Source organism: Salmo trutta, chromosome 6 (assembly GCF_901001165.1).
Source record: "Salmo trutta chromosome 6, fSalTru1.1, whole genome shotgun sequence".
Lineage (NCBI taxonomy): Eukaryota > Metazoa > Chordata > Actinopteri > Salmoniformes > Salmonidae > Salmo > Salmo trutta.
Window position 1 is genome coordinate 17,537,392 of NC_042962.1, and position 19,384 is coordinate 17,556,775.

Below are 19,384 nucleotides of genomic sequence, written 5' to 3' on the forward strand. Positions count from 1 at the left end.
AACTCCTTCGCTAATGACTTGATATTGTTTTAGCGGGAGGCTTATGTTGATTATCCCACTAACAGGGTTATTGTGCAAGGCTAATCTTGCTCAGATGAGCGTGGAGCTTAACATAGAGAGACCTTGCTCATAATACAGTGCTACACATCCTGCCGCTGTGTTTATAGTTCCCTTCTCCTAAAGGGTATACCTCAGCATACTCCACAACATGTGGTTTGTTATGATACAGATTTGAAAGACAATTTGGGAATGGTCCTTTCCTTACAAGTAAATTATGTGATTTGCACGTTATTGGAAATTCACAGTTGAGTCATTCAGAACCTTCTGAAAGTAATATTATAGCATGAAGCTACGGTACTGTATGGATTGTGATGCTTGCATTCTAAGTGTCATACTAGTATGGATAAGAACATCTCGGGCAGCAAAGTGACGTTGTGGGATTTGGAGAAGAGCAGGAATTGATCGGTGGGAGACACCAGGCGGCTGGTGGGAAGGCTGAGAGGCTTGGGTCCTCCAGGGACCAACGGTTGTGTAACGGCACACAGCTGTGTCCGAGCGCCGCACAGCGCAACCACGACAACGCTGCCACGGCAACAACCGGGTACATCTCAGATCCCAGAGGCTCTGAGACTGATGAGGAAATGGGATACATGATTTATCATTTATTGACGGAAAACATGCTTGAAATTGTTTTGGCAGGAATTTTTCTCATAGCATATCAATGGCTCTAATGTAATGTCTAAATAAGGGTGAAAGCCAAGCCTCTTCTTAGAGAAATGGGTATGCAGGCTTTTCCTCCAACCCTGCTGTAACACACCTGATTCAGCTTATCAGCTAATCAAGATCCTGGTGAACAGCTAATTAAAACTAGAATCAGGTATAGCCACTTTTCAGACATCTCCTTATTGTTTATGTTCTATAAAACATACCCCTCCGTTTTCGACTAGCCAGGTCAAGGGTGGTGTCACTCGGGCAGTGACACATTACTTTTGGAGTTTCTCATCAAGCTTATTGTGTTGGTCTTTGCAACCCCTTGAATACCTAAAACCGTTAATGTCTGCCACTACACCCATAACTCCTGATCCTTAACCTAGGGTGACCACCTTTAAAATACCCAAACGAGGGACAACAGGATGGTTTTGCTGGACATTCGCAGGACATTCGCAGCAAAATCCTGGAGGGACTAGTTTTATATACATTCAGGGGAGTCCTTTTTCATAGTTTGAGGTGTGTGTGTGTGTGTGTGTGTGTGTGTGTGTGTGTGTGTGTGTGTGTGTGTGTGTGTGTGTGTGTGTGTGTGTGTGTGCGCGCGCAACACTGCTTAGTGCCCAATTCTCTCCCCAGAGGGGCTATTTATACGTGTGTTATGTGGGGGACAATGCACCTGGTATTAGTGATAGTTTCAAGTTTCAAGTTTTATTTGTCACATGCACAAATACACTGAAATGCCTAACTTGCAAGTATTCAATATTAAAATAGTATGACAAAAACACAAGAAATAAGAAATAAGAGAGAGAACTAGAATATCATAAGAATGTAAGCTATGTACAGGGTCAGGGCCAGTAGCAAATGTACAATGTGCAGGGATGTACATGTAGGCAGGGATTTGGAGAAAGTGACTGGTAGCACGATAAACAATAATAATAATAATAATAATAATGAAAATAATGATAATGATAATAATAAGGACAATGACAATAATAATAATGCAAATAATGCTAATGCTAATAATAATGCTAATGATAATGGTAATGATAAGAATAATGATAATAATAAAAATGATAACAATGAATAAGGATAATGATAATGATAAAAACAAAAATGATAATACTAATTATAATACAAATGATAATAATGCTTATTATTATAATAATGGTAATAGTAAACAGTATGTCAGAACTCTAAGTGTTGGGTGGGTATGTGAGTGGTGTGTGTGTGTGCATGTAGGCGTATCTGTCTATTGGGACCATGGGCGTAGTATACAACCAGTGTTATTGGTTCAGCTATACCAGACATACCAACTCCCCTGTCACCCCTAAGCTGAGCACGATGGGCCTGTAAAACACAAAGGCTCATGGGATGCCCGCTCGACAGGCGGAGCAGTAATGTACATCTGATGTGTTGTTACAAGCCTGACATGGGTATGGAATGACCAATAAAACTCAACGGATGACATGAGATGACATAAAAGGTTAATCTGTGTATCTAGAAGGAAAAGCAAAAGAAAGCTTCATAATCATGAAGTTGACCAGGACAATGACTGTATTGGTTTTAGGTTGATGTCGTTGTTCTCGCCGTGCGTTCGTGGGTTTATTGACAGTGGTAATAGAATACTGATCCTCTAAAGCCAAGAGAATGTAAAAGTGAAATTGGAGTAAAGGTTGTTTGTTGAAGGGCCCCCTCGCTGTATTGTCTGCAGAGAATGGCTGTATGACTGTCTTGGTGATGAACAGTTGAGAGGATCTACTGTACTGTTAAGTAATTCCTCTCTCTCTCTGAGCTGTGCTCTCCAATGATAGAATTATTGACGTTGGAGGGAATGCATAGAGAATTCCAAAATTCCAAATTACTTTATAGAATAGATTAATAAAGGTATGGATTGACCTTCACTTTAGCCCACTTTAAAAGCATGAAAACATCAGTTATACTTCTGGTTTGGGGTGAACCATCCCTTTAAATGACACATGGCCATGGACATGAAGGATATGCATTAAGTAATGATTTAACGTTGAGGGTTCATTATGCCCAACGCTGACTTTTGTCACCCTGGAACTTCCTCTACCCACACTTTACTCTGAGTTTATGCTTGACTGTCTTCTTGACTCTGGTGTTGTCACCTCACCTGCAGCACAGACACTACAGTTACCCTGGAAACAGTCCACAGTGTCCTAGGGCAAATATTTAGTTCAAAAGTAGACGCAGCATTTTTCCATGTACAAGGTAACAAAAGTATATCATAGAAAATATATAGATATACACTGACTATACAAAACATTAGGGGAGTTGGTGTTGGGACTGTGACCCTGAGGGGGCTGGGTGGTGAGAGGAGAGTCAGTGTCGGGACTGTGACCCTGAGGGGGCTGGGTGGTGAGAGGGGAGTCAGTGTCGGGACTGTGACCCTGAGGGGGCTGGGTGGTGAGAGGGGAGTCAGTGTCGGGACTGTGACCCTGAGGGGGCTGGGTGGTGAGAGGAGAGTCAGTGTCGGGACTGTGACCCTGAGGGGGCTGGGTGGTGAGAGGGGAGTCAGTGTCGGGACTGTGACCCTGAGGGGGCTGGGTGGTGAGAGGGGAGTCAGTGTCGGGACTGTGACCCTGAGGGGGCTGGGTGGTTAGAGGGGAGTCAGTGTCGGGACTGTGACCCTGAGGGGGCTGGGTGGTGAGAGGGGAGTCAGTGTCGGGACTGTGACCCTGAGGGGGCTGGGTGGTGAGAGGGGAGTCAGTGTCGGGACTGTGACCCTGAGGGGGCTGGGTGGTGAGAGGGGAGTCAGTGTCGGGACTGTGACCCTGAGGGGGCTGGGTGGTTAGAGGGGAGTCAGTGTCGGGACTGTGACCCTGAGGGGGCTGGGTGGTGAGAGGGGAGTCAGTGTCGGGACTGTGACCCTGAGGGGGCTGGGTGGTGAGAGGGGAGTCAGTGTCGGGACTGTGACCCTGAGGGGGCTGGGTGGTGAGAGGAGAGTCAGTGTCGGGACTGTGACCCTGAGGGGGCTGGGTGGTGAGAGGAGAGTCAGTGTCGGGACTGTGACCCTGAGGGGGCTGGGTGGTGAGAGGGGAGTCAGTGTCGGGACTGTGACCCTGAGGGGGCTGGGTGGTGAGAGGGGAGTCAGTGTCGGGACTGTGACCCTGAGGGGGCTGGGTGGTGAGAGGAGAGTCAGTGTCGGGACTGTGACCCTGAGGGGGCTGGGTGGTGAGAGGGGAGTCAGTGTCGGGACAGTGACCCTGAGGGGCCTGGGTGGTTAGAGGGGAGTCAGTGTCGGGACTGTGACCCTGAGGGGGCTGGTTGGTGAGAGGGGAGTCAGTGTCGGGACTGTGACCCTGAGGGGGCTGGGTGGTGAGAGGAGAGTCAGTGTCGGGACTGTGACCCTGAGGGGGCTGGGTGGTGAGAGGGGAGTCAGTGTCGGGACTGTGACCCTGAGGGGGCTGGGTGGTTAGAGGGGAGTCAGTGTCGGGACTGTGACCCTGAGGGGGCTGGGTGGTGAGAGGAGAGTCAGTGTCGGGACTGTGCCCCTGAGGGGGCTGGGTGGTGAGAGGGGAGTCAGTGTCGGGACTGTGACCCTGAGGGGTGGTGTGTGGTGAGAGGGGAGTCAGTGTCGGGACTGTGCCCCTGAGGGGCCTGGGTGGTGAGAGGGGAGTCATTGCCGGGACTGTGACCCTGAGGGGTGGTGTGTGGTGAGAGGGGAGTCAGTGTCGGGACTGTGCCCCTGAGGGGTGGTGTGTGTGTGTGTGTGTGTGTGTGTGTGTGTGTGTGTGTGTGTGTGGACACGCACATCTGGAGCTCATAGCAATATGAGCTCGTGTCCAACCCTGCCCCACCATGACAGGACCCAGAGTGTGATCACATGTTAGCCTGCAGGGCGTCAACAACAGGAAGGAAGAGCTAGAGCCAGAAACCAGACAGAATATCCTGGGTAGGATATTCTGTCACATCACCCTGATTACATCCACCCGACACTGATTACATAACAGACACACAATGTCAAATGGATGGCATATTATTAAGCAGGGTAACTGAAGTGTGTCTTCAAGTAGCTTGGCAATGTATTTCCTCAGTGCTTACTGTAAAAGGTGAATACTGTAACCTCTAGCTTTACACAGTATACAGTATGTGTGGAGAAACAAATATCACACTGAATACCCATCTAAAGAGTTTCAGGAGCTTGCCTGTATTCTGTCTAAATATCCAGCCGACTACACCTCTTCTGTCTATCATGCTATAATATCAGTCCAGATCGCTGATAGCTTGATTTGATTTTGCCAGATTAGATTGAAACAAATGCTGCAGATTATCGCTTTCCAAGCAAAAGATTAAGATGTGCTGTAAGTTACAATATGGTAAATGCCACAAAGGTAACACCAGGTTAGGTTCTATATGAAACTTTGTGCCCAGGCTTTATATGCACCAGGACAGAAGTAGTTATTACTGGGAGAATTATAACTTTCTGAATGTTTCTCATAAATGGAGAAAAAGACTGAATGACTCTCTCTCCATATCTACCAGATCCCCTTCTGTTGTCAATAAATCACCAATATAGCAATACACCAGTCATCAATCACCTGATAATAACTATTTTCATCTAGCATGGCTCTGATTTGTTGTTATCCTCAGGTAAAGGATGACATCAGCCTATCCGAGGGCAGCACGGTGGATCTGAGGAAGCCAGGGGAGGAAGAGGATGAGTATTCAGAGATGGCCGAAGAGACCATGGAACCTGACAACTGCTTCCCTGATGGTAAAGTTTATTTGACTTTTTACATTACTGTTAGGCGAGCCCCATTGAGGTTGTGTTGCTAAGCGGTGGGTTTAGATCCCACTTCTGACACCAAATGTCGGTAAGGAGACAGGACGCCATTATGTTTGCTTCAGAACATCTTTACTAAAATAAAACTGGATATGTTGTACTCTACTACATCATGCTTCAAAGAAATTCATTGTATTTTTAAGGGAGTGGCACCAAGAGGTAGCAGCATGAAAAAGCATACAGCTAACAATTTACATGCACTAGTAATGTATTACTAGTGATACATGTGACCAAGTAAATACATGTATAAGCAAGCACATTTAAGGAATATTATTTAATGTCATGTTTGGAGAGAAAAAAACAAGATGGGCAACTAGACCTGACAATCTGTTTATTTTGTATGTGGAAATCAAAACAGAGACGCGTCAAACAGGTCAATGAATGTGTTTCTATCAAATTTCAAATGTGTATAATAATATTCCATGATGGTGGGGATAACTTTGCAGTCCAGGCTAAACATTTGTATAGTTTTAACAGCTTACATTAGTATAGGGTTTGACTCACTCCCACTGCAAGCCTGAATCTAAACATTTACACTGGGCTACCCCAAACAGTTGGCTTTCGCTTCAAGTGGAGGCCATTTGATATAAAACATTAAACAATTAAGTGACATTTGAAAGGGTAATGGCGCATTAAATTGAATGTCCTGTGTCAGCAGAGATTTGAAAAGGCATCTCAGACACTAAATGGACTCTGGTTAATTTGATGATGACTGACTACCTGAATTAAATTTGGTCGCAACTAATCAACTCCCTCAGCCGGTCTGAGGTAACTTAGACCAATCACGTTATGTCTCCGAGACAATCGTGGTAAATGTTTGAGTGTACATTGAAAGGGTCAGCGTCGTTGGGGGTTGTTCTAAAAAGCTTTTGACATGTTTATGTTAGAGCGTGAAGATCATTACTGAAGGTCTTGTGAACGTTGACACACTCTTTAATGATGCATTCATTTTTACACACGTATTGACTAGTTGTGGTGGGAAGTCATTTAGTTCTTAGTGTTTCTAGGTTCGTGTTTAAAGGTGTCTCCTGAATGCTGACACTGATAGGTTTTTATTGAATACAGTCTGACTTGTGTATGGGGTATCATATTACTATGTGTACGTGTTCATTTGACTACACAGGGAGCACAGTATCCATAGAAACAACCGCTGCACCATAACTCCTTTAATAATGTGGACTACAATAGAGGCTGAAACCTTCTATCCCTTTCAGTGTAATACCTCATAACGCTAGTAAACACAGGGGTGTGGGTCGTGGGTGGTCGTACACAGGGGCTTTATATAAGGTGACTTAATAATATACAAAATGCAAGCCTTATCACGTTTCAGAAGACCCAGATGCAGACAGGGTCGAAGTAACAAAAGTTTATTACTAGAACAGTGGGCAGGCAAAACGACAGGTCAAGGGCAGGCAGAGGTCAGTAATCCAGATCAGAGTCCAAAAAGTACAGAACGGCAGGTAGTCTCGGGGTCAGGGCAGGCAGTGTTCAATAATCCAGGGTGGTGTGACAAGGTACAGAACGGCAGGCAGGCAGGCTCAGGGTCAGGGCAGGCAGAATGGTCAAAACCAGGAAAACAGGAACTAGAAACAGACAGGAGCAAGGGGGAAACGCTGGTAGGCTTGACGAACAAAACAAACTGGCAACAGACAAACAGAGAACACAGGTATAAATACACTGGGGATAATAGGGAAGATAGGCGACACCTCTAGGGGGGTGGAGACAAGCACAAAGACAGGTGAAACAGATCAGGGTGTGACAAGCCTAATGGTTTCGATACATCATCATCATTTGTGTTCCTTGAACGCAACCAGGACTCTGATCTAGGGCTGTGGCGGTCATAAAATGTTGTCAGCCGGTGATTGTCAAGCAAATAACTGCCGGTCTCACGGTAATTGACTGTTAATTAACATAAACACATTTAGCATCTCCTGGCTTCCACACAATGAACCCACTATTTATTTTAGACGAGTCTAAAGAAGCATGATATGAAGAAAATGTAGTCTATTTCAGAAGAAAAGAATAGCATACTCTGAGTTGTCATTTTAGTTATGTTAGATCCTTATCTGGCTATGCCAAATGGCTGTGGGCTACACTAGTTAATTTAGCAGACAAGATTTGCTTATAAGATTTGCTTATTTTATATTATTTTATAGTATGAAGAAAGCAATTGAACAAAGCTGAATATATAAAATAAAATATAAAGATTTTCTCCAAATGATTTGAGGGAGAGCGCACTGTGTTGAGCGGTTAACAAAGAAATAGGTACTGCTATATGCTTAATTTAGAGTTACTAATGTAACTTTAGTTGTTCTACAAACGTTGGGCTATATGTTTAGATTTTTTCATACATTGTAAGGCTGCAAAATGAAACTCTAATGATGATTTGAAAAAGTTGCTTGAAAGGCATGAGCTCTACTTATTTTTTTTGCGCAGGCTGTACACACTCCAATAGTCTCTCATTAACAATTTGACAAGCACTTGATAATGCCTCGAATTTCACAGCAGCATCCCCTTTGTGGCCGTAACGCACCCTAAACAAATCCATGCCTTTTGTGGCCGGAGGGCTGCGTTGTGCCCTTCTCCCTGAGCATGCTGCGCAATCCGAAGTGTCTCTCACTCACACAGCTCTCACGTCATGTCACGTGATTGGGTCTTTCTCACAGGCTACAAGTTAAGACAGACACATCAGGGATGCAACTGCTCTACTCCGAGGTGCATATTGAAGATATTGGATGAACTGTCCACATTTACTTTTCGTCAGCCAACAAGATGAGTAGGTCTAACGACCAGCAAAAGCACTATCCTATGTCAATCTACTATCCCCCATAGTACAAAGGTTGACCTATTCTATTCTATTCTGTGTGATAAATAAATATTCCAAACAGTCTGGGACAGTTGTGGGATGCGATAGATAAAAAATTAATACAACAAATAGCATCAAAAAAATGTTTTTATGCTATGTGGCTGACGCAACAGATCAGAACGTTTAGCTTAAAATGTTATTATGCATGTAATGCTTTTATTATAAAGGTGCATTTTTATGGTAAAAATTATCTTCCCCAAGTCGCAAAAAAAGGCTGTTTCTTATGCAGGGCATCATTCACAAGTGATAATATATAAGTGATAGGCTAATATTGTCACCCTTCAGACTATTCTTGATTTAATCTTGTCTTTACATATACTAAATAATATATGTGAAATTTGCTTTGATTTAGAATGGACCATTATCATGCACCTGTATCGAAACAGGGGCAGCGGGAAGAAATACATGTCATCTATTCACTTAATAAAAAGAAAAATAAACCCTGGTTTAGTTTCATGCCAGCCAGGTAGTCTATACTCCTGTTGTAAATATAAGCAATGTGCTTAATATTAGGAAAGTTGAGTAATAATTATAGTAGGCTTAGCCTCTAGAAAGCTCATGGGATCCTACTCTTTTTATTAGCGGCCATCACTCAGTTTTCTCCTGCATTTGCATAGCCTATAGAAATGTTGCGCAACATGAGCTCTCATGAAGTGTTTGATTCGATTTTTGAATACATTTGCATTGATGTCAGAGTGGTTATAGGTACAATAGAGTGCTGAGTACCAGGCAGTTAGCAAGGTTGGTAGGCTACTAATGACCAGCAGCATCAGAGCTTGGAGAAGCCTAATTACCGTGACTAAACGGTCATGTGGAATTTGACTGCCTTCATGACTTGTGACCCCCGGTGCGGCGGTAATATGGTCACCACAACAGCCCTACTCTGATCCCGCCATTACCGCAGGCTCTTAGTGACACGATGATTTATTACCAATCATATGATACTCACAGTGGGCTTCCTGTGTCACTCTTTGTTTGCTAGATGTGGCCCCAAAAAAGACTACTTTGACAAGCCTAGTGGTTCCAGCCATGAATGCTGATTGGCTGACAGCCATGGTATATCAGACATTATAAACTGGGTGGTTTGAGCCCTGAATACGGATGTGCTGACAGCGTGGTATATCAGACTGTATACCACGGGTATGACAAAACATGTATATTTACTGCTCTAATTACTTTGGTAACCAGTTTATAATAGCAATAAGGCACCTCAGGGGTTTGTGGTATATGGCCAATATACCACGGCTAAGGGCCTTATAGCTTAAGTATACCACAGGTATGACAAAACATTTATTTTTACTGCTCTAATTACGTTGGTAACCAGTTTATAATAGCAAAAAGGCACTGGAGGGTTTTGTGGTATATGGCCAATATAGACCCGCATGGGCTGTATCCAGGTACTCCACATTGCGTCGAGCTTAAGAACAGCCCTTTGCAGTGGTATATTGGCCATATACCACACCCTCTCTGGCCTTATTGCTTAAATATAGTATAGTTATGCCCAATAAAGGCATGTAGTAGTATGCTATTCCGTTTCCACACCACTGTTACGGTCTCCATGTCAATACTAAGAACACTACATGTTTCTGTGCTTCCCCAAAATGTAAAAACTGTCCTGGTATAGAGCAGGAGTACTGTCACTGGAGTATAGTTGAAGAGGCCATATTTACATGGCCATATTTCACACATTTCTGGGTTGCGTAAGAAGGGCAAAATGGCGGAGCTCCACCATAATACACAAAATAAATCAAATTAGATAAATCATGGAGCTATGTGGGTCGTTCCATGAAGAGTGCCTTGTACAGTACGTCCCTTTGGTATTTTAATATGAAAAGCCTGTTATATTAAATGAAGTACACTTTAATATCGACCACATGGAGAATTCATTAAATGAAGAAAGACTTACGAAAGTGCAAAACTTCTGCGTTTTGACATGTCCCTCCATGCCCTCTCTGTCACATCTAGGAAGATTTTAACACACTTAACCCAAAAATGTCTGTCAGTTTTCACCATCATTATCATATCATTATATTATCACTATCATATAAGATCATCAGCAGACTCCATCACCATCATCTACCACACTCTGACCAGCTCTCTCCGCTCAAGCCATGAACTGACCTTCTCTATCTTTGTGGGATGCAGCTTTCAAAGACTTGGCCTCTATTGGTTGACCTGTCATGATATATTTCTTGATTGTTTTTTGCTCTTGAAGTGCTTTGAAATTCTATAAAAAGCGCCTTAGAAATGTAATGCATTATTATTATCATTGTAAAGCCCTAGTTATTTTGTTGCTTAGACAAAGTCATTTCTGAAGATTATTATTTACTTAGTGTCATTATCGTCAATCCTGTTATGGACAGGGTAACTTCATTTGGCACTTAATAGGAAATTACTATGGTATTTTTTTTATTTGACCTCTTGAAAGGGGAAAACTAGGTTTTAATAAAGTTGAACATGTGCTCTTTATGGCAGAATGTAAAAATAAGGTGAAATCCCCCCCAAAAAATGTTACAACATACAATTCTCAAAAGGCACCGAATTGGTGGAACAACCCATGTATTGGTACATTACAGCAGCCTAACAATTCCTCTGTCTACACTATTGGATAAAAGGGTTCCAAAATGGTTCTGTGGCTGTCCCCAAAAATGTTTGGTTCCAGGTAGAACTCAGTTAAATAGCCAAAAATGTGATAGTTGTTGTTACTGGATCCGAATAGTGTGGGATTTAACCTTAACCTGACCCTTTTGTGTATTCAACTAAAGAAGTTGGCTAAAGCGGAAAGAGTGACACCTAGGCTACATGTGATTTAGGTTCAAATTATGTAATGTCACCCATGGCAATACAGTATATTCCAATGCATCATCTTTCCAGGGGTGAAAATCTGATATCAACTTTGGAGGGGACAATTACATGAAATTTTCTCAAGAGCAATTCCTGAGGGGGACACCAAAAGTAGTGCTGTAACACATAGCCTACATTGTAATATGGTAAATGTATATTGAGGAACCAAAGAAATAAGGTGTTTGCCGTACTCCTAACTACCGGTACCCAAAACTACACAACTAATCACAACAGCAATACCATTGCCTTTAACAAATCTTAGTTCAGTCACCAGTTTAAGTTGAGAGTGGGGGTATCCATGGCATTTTCCAATTATGTTCCTATTTTACAAGTCAAAAAAATTGAGAACCTTTCATAATGTTGCCAAACAAAGACTCAACAAACTTACCTGAGACTCCCTGTCTCTGCCAGTCTGTCCCTGCATATCTGTCCCCAACTCTGCTGTCTGTGTGCATTTTATCAACTAGTCTTTGAGATATTAGGCTACTAGGGTTCTTACTATGCGTTTTGGTGTATTGAAAAATACTCTGATGTCCGTCTTTTATTTTTCTGCCATTTTTCTACCTGGCTGGCTGGCTACACACACAGTGTGTAGGTTATTTACAGTAGGAGATGGGCTTCTATCATCTTCAATCATTCTATTTGGGATTCGATCTAAAAGGTAGCAAGCAAATGTGAAACGGATTAAAATGACAAGAGTTGACAGCTGTATGAGTTCACCATTTACACAACATATGCTGCAACCTTTTGTAATTTTAATAGTTTGTTTCATATTGGCTGGCTTCCAACAATAGCTGAATTTGCAAAGCTAGCGAGCACCAATTCAGTTTCAGTGGTGTTTGCTATAATCTTTGCTACCCGGGTTAAATAAAGGTGAAATTAAATAAATAAATAAAAGTTCCCTTGCGACAATTTAGCTTTTGCAACGAGACCATTAAATATATTTAAGACAATGGTAGAAGAGAGTGTAGTTCTGTTCAGTTTGGATTTCAGTTTATTGCTAACCTTATCACAGGGACTTTGAAGCACTAACTTACATCATCTGCATGCTGATCTTGGAATAAATTGACAATAGCAAAGATTCCATCTTTGACGACGCCACATAAATGGAATAGGTACTAGCTAGCTTAATAGTTAATATTTGCGCGCTAGCTCTGCATATTCAACTAGTGTGTGTGCGCGATTGACTGGATTAACTTCACGTCAGTTACGTGCATTGAGTGCCTTTCAGACAGTAGATACGACCTCTCTGTTACCTAGCAAGCTAAGGAACTGGCAGTGGATCAAACCATTGTGAGGCAAAGGGTGGGGGGGGGTCGCAATCTTTTGAAACTTAAAAACGCACTATTAAGTGTCTATAATCAGCACAATTGCTTTCATTGCGTATTATTAATATTATTTAAATTACATAGTGTTTCAGTGATATATTGGGGGGGACAAATCATATTTTTCCCAGGATGGGGGGGTCGTGTCCCCCCCGTCCCCCCCGGGATTTCCGCCCCTGCATCTTTCACTTTGATGGAATACTGTATGTAGACTAATTCACAAACCCATAATGCTTTTTTTCTGTTTAAAGACAGTCCAGCTCTGTTGAGTGTAAACTATCAAGTTGACAACCTAAAGGAGGCCATTTTATAAACTCAACAGCTTGGGCTGTTACCTCCCTGTTGAAAGAAACATGGAGTTCCTTAGGTTAAGGTTCAGCAGGGTTTCAGAGCTGGAGGAGGCAGCACTAGCACTGTAGTTTGGCTGGGGCAACTACAGTGCCTTCAGTTAGAATTCATACCCCCCCGGGGGTGCGTGCTCGGTCCCCTCCAGTGCTCCCTGTTCACCCACGGCTGCATGGCCAGGCATGACTCCGTCACACATTTTGTTGTGTGACAGCCTGAATTAAAAATAGATAATTAAATATATGTTCTTTCTCACCCATCTACACACAATAACACATAATGAAAAGGTGAAAACATGTTTTTAGAGATATTTTTGCAAATGTATTGAAAATAAAATACAGAAATATACTACATGACCAAAAGTATGTGGATACCATCGAACATCTCATTCCAAAATCATGGACATTAATATGGAGTTGGACCCCCCTTTGCTGCTATAACAGCCTCCACTCTTCTGGGGAAGGCTTTCCACCAGATGTTGGAACATTGCTGCAGGGACTTGCTTCCATTCAGCCACAAGAGCATTAGTGAGGTCGGGTGTTGAGCGATGTTGGGCGATTAGGCCTGGCTCGCAGTTGGTGTTCCAATTCTTCCCAAAGTTGTTCGATGGGGTTGAGGTCTCAGGGCTCTGTGCAGGCCAGTCAAGTTCTTCCACATCAATCTCGACAAACCATTTCTGTATGGACCTCGCTTTGTGCACGGGGGCATTGTCATGCTGAAACAGGAAAGGGCTTTCCCCAAACTGTTGCCACAAAGTTGGAAGCACAGAATTGTCTAGAATGTCATTGCATGCTGTAGCGTAAAATAAAACTGCCCCAGACCATTATTCCTCCTCCACAAAACTTTACAGTCGGCATTATGCATTGTGGCATGTAGCATTGTCCTGGCATCCGCCAAACCCTGATTCGTCTGTTGGACTGCCAGATTGTGAAGCGTGATTCATCACATCCAGAGAATGTGTTTCCACTGCTCCAGAGTCCAATGGCGGCGAGCTTTACACCACTCCAGCCGACGCTTGGCATTGCGCATGGTGTTCTTAGGCTTGTGTGCGGCTGCTCAGCCATGGACACCCATTTCATGAAGCTTCCGATGAACAGTTATTGTGCTGACCTTGCTTCCAGAGACAGTTTGAACTCAGTAGTGAGTGTTGCAACCGAGGACAGATGATTTTTACAAGCTACAGACGATTTTAACAAGCTACACGATTCAGCACTCGGCGGTCCCGTTCTGTGAGCTTGTGTGGTTTACACTTCACTCTAACAGCACTTACAATTGACCAGGGCAGCCCTAGCATGGCAGAAATTTGACGAACTGACTTGTCGGAAAGGTGGCATTCTATGACGGTGCCACATTGAATGTCACTGAGCTCTTCAGTAAGGCCAATCTACTGCCAATGTTTGTCTGTGGAGATTGTATGGCCGTGTGCTCAATTTTATACTCCTGTCAGCAACGGGTGTGGCTGAAATAGCCAAATCCACTCATTTGAAGGGGTGTCCACATACTTTGTAAAAGCACCTTTGGCAGCGATTATAGCTGTGAGTCTTTCTGGGTAAGTCTCTAAGAGTTTTCTACACCTGGATTGTGCAACATTTGCCAATTATTATTTTCTAAATTCTTCAAGCTCTGTCATATTGGTTGTTGATCATTGCTAGACAACCGTTTGCGGGTCTTACCACAGATTTTCAAGTAGATTTAAGTCAAAACTGTAACTCTACCACTCAGGAACATTCACTAGATTTGGCCTTGTGTTTTAGGTTATTGTCCTGCTGAAAGGTGAATTAATCTCCCAGTGTCTGGTGGAAAGCAGACTGAACCAGGTTTTTGCCTGTGCTTAGCTCCACTCCATTTCTTTTCTATCCTAAAAAACTCCCCAGTCCTTAACAATTACAAGCATACTCATAACATGATGCAGCCACCACTATGCTTGAAAATATGGAGTGGTACTCAGTAATGTGTTGTATTGGATTTGCCCCAAACAAAGTTAATTTGCTTGCAAATATGATGCATGTTTTGGAATATTTTATTTTGTACAGGCTTCCTTCTTTTCACTCTGTCAATTCTTTAGTATTGTGGAGTAACTGCAATGTTGTTGATCCATCCTCAGTTTTCTCCTATCACAGTCAACTCTGTAACTGTTTTAAAGTCACCATTGGCCTCATGGTAAAATCCTTGACTGTTTTCCTTCTTTCTGGCAACTGAGTTGGACTCCTGTATCTTTGTAGTGACTAGATGTGTTGATACACCATCTCAAGTGTAATTAATAACTCCACCATGCTCAAAGGGATATTCAATGTCTGCTTTTTTTACCCATCTACCTATAGGTGCCCTTCTTTGCGAGTCACTGGAAAACTTCCCTGGTCTTTGTGGTTGAATGTGTGTTTAAAATTCACTGCTCGACAGAGATAATTGTATGTGTGGGGTACAGAGATGAGGTAGTCATTCAAAAATCATGTTAAACACTATTATTGCACACAGAGTGAGTACATGCATCTTATTATGTGACTTGTTAAGCAAAGGGGTTGAATACTTATTGACTGAAGACATTTCAGCTTTAAAATTCGTATTATCTGGGAATATTTCAAAAATATATAATTCCACTTTGACATTATGGGGTATTGTGTGGAGGCCAGTGACAAAACATCTCAATGGGGAAAAAGCCAAGGGGTGTAGATACTTTCTAAAAGCACTGTACATAAGGACCCATGTTTACGTTTAAGGCGTTTACGTTTTATGTCACATTGGTTATGTCAAGCTTTGTCTCTCTTGCTCAGTGCCATGACTAATGGCTTCTCATACAAAATGACTGCCAAGCTAACAAACCACAACTCTCTGGACTTGTCTAATGATAGTTTGAGGGACTTAATCACCAGAGGGACCCTTCATACACTCAAGAGAAAATGTAGCAGCGTTTCAACAAAGGCATTTTGCATTCTTTGTACTCTCAAAGAACCCAAAAATCTACATCCCATAGGAAATGCCTTTAATCCGAGGTCTAACCGTATATCGACAGGCCGATAAGTGTAAATGTATAGTCAATAGGGCCTCTTGATTTCTTCTTGATGGCCATTAATTGCTTGGCAGACGTCGGCGCCAGGGCGCTAAAACGTCCGCGGTTTCCAAGAAAGACCCTGAGAGCGTCGTTACAAATTGAGTTGCAAGTGGTCCGTTGCCATAATCCCGTCATTATTAAGTTTACAGGCAATAAATTCATTTGGACGGGGGGCTCAGATGACTGTAATGGAGGAGTCCGGGTCGACTCGGCGGACATTATGGGTCGACGTCGCAAATGCGATTTCATAGCAGCCAGCCCGAGCCATTGTTCTGGCTGGAAAGCTTTTAAAGAGTCACTGATACCAGGAATATGTCGCTCCAAAACCACAGTCTCTTACCGAGTGAAGCAGTGAGATTAGCAAAGACACCGGGTCCTTATCCTCCTGGCTAGGCTGAAGCGGTAGCATGTATAAGTAGTCCAAGGTGCGCTAGCTAGCGCTCGCAGGGGCTATGATCTCTGTTTGCTCACTACTTCCTGACATTACTTCCTTCTTTATGTGTATTAATAAATTGGTTGATTCAATTAGTATTTATGCAAACACATCTTAAAGTAAATGTCCAGTGTTTCCAGATTTCTATGAAATATGGCCTATAATTAATTCATTATCAGAAATGAAATAGTTTTCCTTCACGAGAATTGTAATTAAGTATGTTAAAAAACTTTTCTGTGTTTGAATGGTGTAGACGTACCACAACAACAGAATGGTGTGGGCGTATAACGATCATAAAAAATATTCAGTAGACCGCTGATTGGACAGCTCAGCCAATGAGCCAACATGACATCATGATCTATGAAGGAATAGCATGTTTATTTTTTATTTTTGTGTGTTTTTCTTAAAGTGTTTCTTCTCCAATTTATGTTTTGGTCACAAATATGAGTATAGGATTGGTCAACAACATTATTTAATTGTGAGTTAACAGAATATAACAGATTTTCACTGGACAGTTACTTTAAATGCATCTGGAAAATGTTGGCCTTCAATACAAACTTGAGAGACATGACGTGTCACAACGCTTGTCATTAACTAGAATTTTAATTCTTTCTTTAAAACATAGATTTTTCTCTCTATCTTCCCCAGTGTGCTTACGCCATTTCCAGTGCTGTGATATCCAAACCACGGAGGGCCTGGGCCAGGCTTGGTGGCGGTTAAGGAAGACCTGCTTTCAGATCGTGGAGCACAGCTGGTTCGAGTCCTTCATCATATTCATGATCCTGCTGAGCAGCGGTGCTCTGGTGAGCAGTGTACATGATGGGTAGGGGTTGTGTGAGAGTGGCACCGGGCGGTTTGCTCTGCCTGCTGACTGGTTAATCTGCCAGGCTAGGCTATGGGAGAGAAACCGGGGAAGAGGTTGCCCCAGATCAGTCTGACACGAACAGCTACTGTAATATGGTAGAGGCCTCAGGCTGTGTGAGATGTTTGTTACCAATGTTCCCCCTAAACTGAGGGCAGCTCCCCTCAGATTGCAGCGCAGAAGAAATATGAGCCAACACAGATAAGCACGAGATTGAACTTCACCCAACTTTCTACAGTTTTCCCCTTTAGTTAACACTATCAACGTTTCGCTCTACTGTGAGAAGTATAATCGAATCAACGCAATATTAGACACTTTCAATGTAACATACCGAAACAAAACGAACTGTGCAATATCTAGTATGCAAAACTAACTGTGCAATTTTTTTGTAGGCAGAGCACATTGGAGTAGGATTCTATTGTATTGACAGTCAAGACTTAGGCCTATACTCTACACTGACTGGTGCGCCATAACCCAACAGAGCTGCAGTAGGCCTATATGTAAAGCCCCACCTGATTTGAGCCCCACCTGTTTAGCTAAAATATATATATATATATATATTGAAAGAAAAAAAAAACTCCATTAAAATATCAAAATGATCAGAAATACAGTGTAGATATTGTTAATGTTGTAAATTACTATTGTAGCTGGAAACGGCTGATTTTTTATGGAATATCTACATTATCAGCAACCTTCACTCCTGTGTTCCAATGGCACGTTGTGTTAGCTAATCCATGTTTATCATTTTAAAAGGTTAATTGATCATTAGAAAACCCTTTTGCAATTATGTTAGCACAGCTGAAAACTGTAGTGCTGATTAAAGAAGCAATAAAACTGGCCTTGTTTAGACTGGTTGAGTATCTGGAGCATCAGCATTTGTGGGTTCGATTACAGGCTCAAAATGGCCAGAAACAAAGAACTTTCTTCTGAAACTTGTCAGTCTATTCTTGTTCTGAGAAATGAAGGCTATTCCATGTGAGAAATTGCCAAGAAACTGAAGATCTCGTACAAAGCTGTGTACTACTCCCTTCACAGAACAGCGCAAACTGGCTCTAACCAGAATAGAAAGAGGAGTGGGAGGCCCCGGTGCACAACTGAGCAAGAGGACAAGTACATTAGAGTGTCTAGTTTGAGAAACAGATGCCTCACAAGTCCTCAACTGGCAGCTTCATTAAATAGTACCCGCAAAACACCAGTCTCAACGTCAACAGTGAAGAGGCGACTCCGGGATGCTGGCCTTCTAGGCAGAGTTGCAAAGAAAAAGCCATATCTCAGACTGGCCAATAAAAAGAAAAGATTAAAGAACACAGACACTGGACAGAGGAACTCTGCCTAGAAGGCCAGCATCCCTCTTCACTGTTGACATTGAGACTGGTGTTTTGCAGGCACTACTATTATACTTTCAAAATCTTAGCTAGTAAGCTAGACAAGCAGTCATCATCATGAATCAAGTTGACAATCTACTTGCAAATCCTTTTCAACCCTTGTCATATGAAGAGAAATTATAGATAAAACATATCGGTGCTCATCGGCCATAAACATTACACAACATCGCAAATTCAACAATGAGTGGTTTGGAAGGAATCAGTGTCTAACTGCAAGCATTGCAAAGCAATCACTAGCTTACTATTCAGGGGAGTGGGTGTGTGGTCCAAGTCTGGGTATAAGGGTCTCTTTTCGAAGCTCAAAGGATAAACATTCAACACCATAGGCCAGAAAAGGTTGAATACATTGGCCATGCTGTCAATCCAGCATGACTTCTGCCGCGTTCTAAACAAATGGAAACTTGGTACTGGGAAATCTCAGACTTCAGTGAGTTCAAGACAACTGGGAACTCTGAAAAGAATGAGCACCAACTGGGAAAATTGTTTTTTTCAGAGTTCTCAGTTGTCTTGAAAGCACAATAAATCCAGAGAATGCCAGACTTTGATGTTAAAGTTTGATGACAAAATTTTCCCACGAGAAGGACCGCCACGCCACCTTCCTGTTCAAGTGAGCACAGCACAACAAGGTGAGTCCAAAAATGTCTTGTATGCGGCTGCATAAATTATGTAATTTGCCAGGGATATATGTATACTGTAGCTAAGAAAGTAATACTAAGTGTATGTTGTGTAGTAAGCTGTTAGTAGCCCATTTTCCTCACTC

General features: G+C 42.6%; 1 protein-coding gene across 5 annotated transcripts in view; it reads left to right on the forward strand.

Moving 5' to 3' along the window:
* The window catches only part of scn5lab (sodium channel, voltage gated, type V-like, alpha b), a 182,685-nt gene that overhangs the window by 146,505 nt on the left and 16,796 nt on the right, over positions 1-19,384 (forward strand). For all 5 annotated transcript variants that reach the window (XM_029755527.1, XM_029755529.1, XM_029755530.1 and 2 more), the window contains 2 exons: positions 5,323-5,446; positions 17,026-17,180. In XM_029755527.1, the coding sequence (XP_029611387.1) occupies positions 5,323-5,446; positions 17,026-17,180 (279 nt within the window). The remainder of the gene's footprint in view (positions 1-5,322; positions 5,447-17,025; positions 17,181-19,384) is intronic.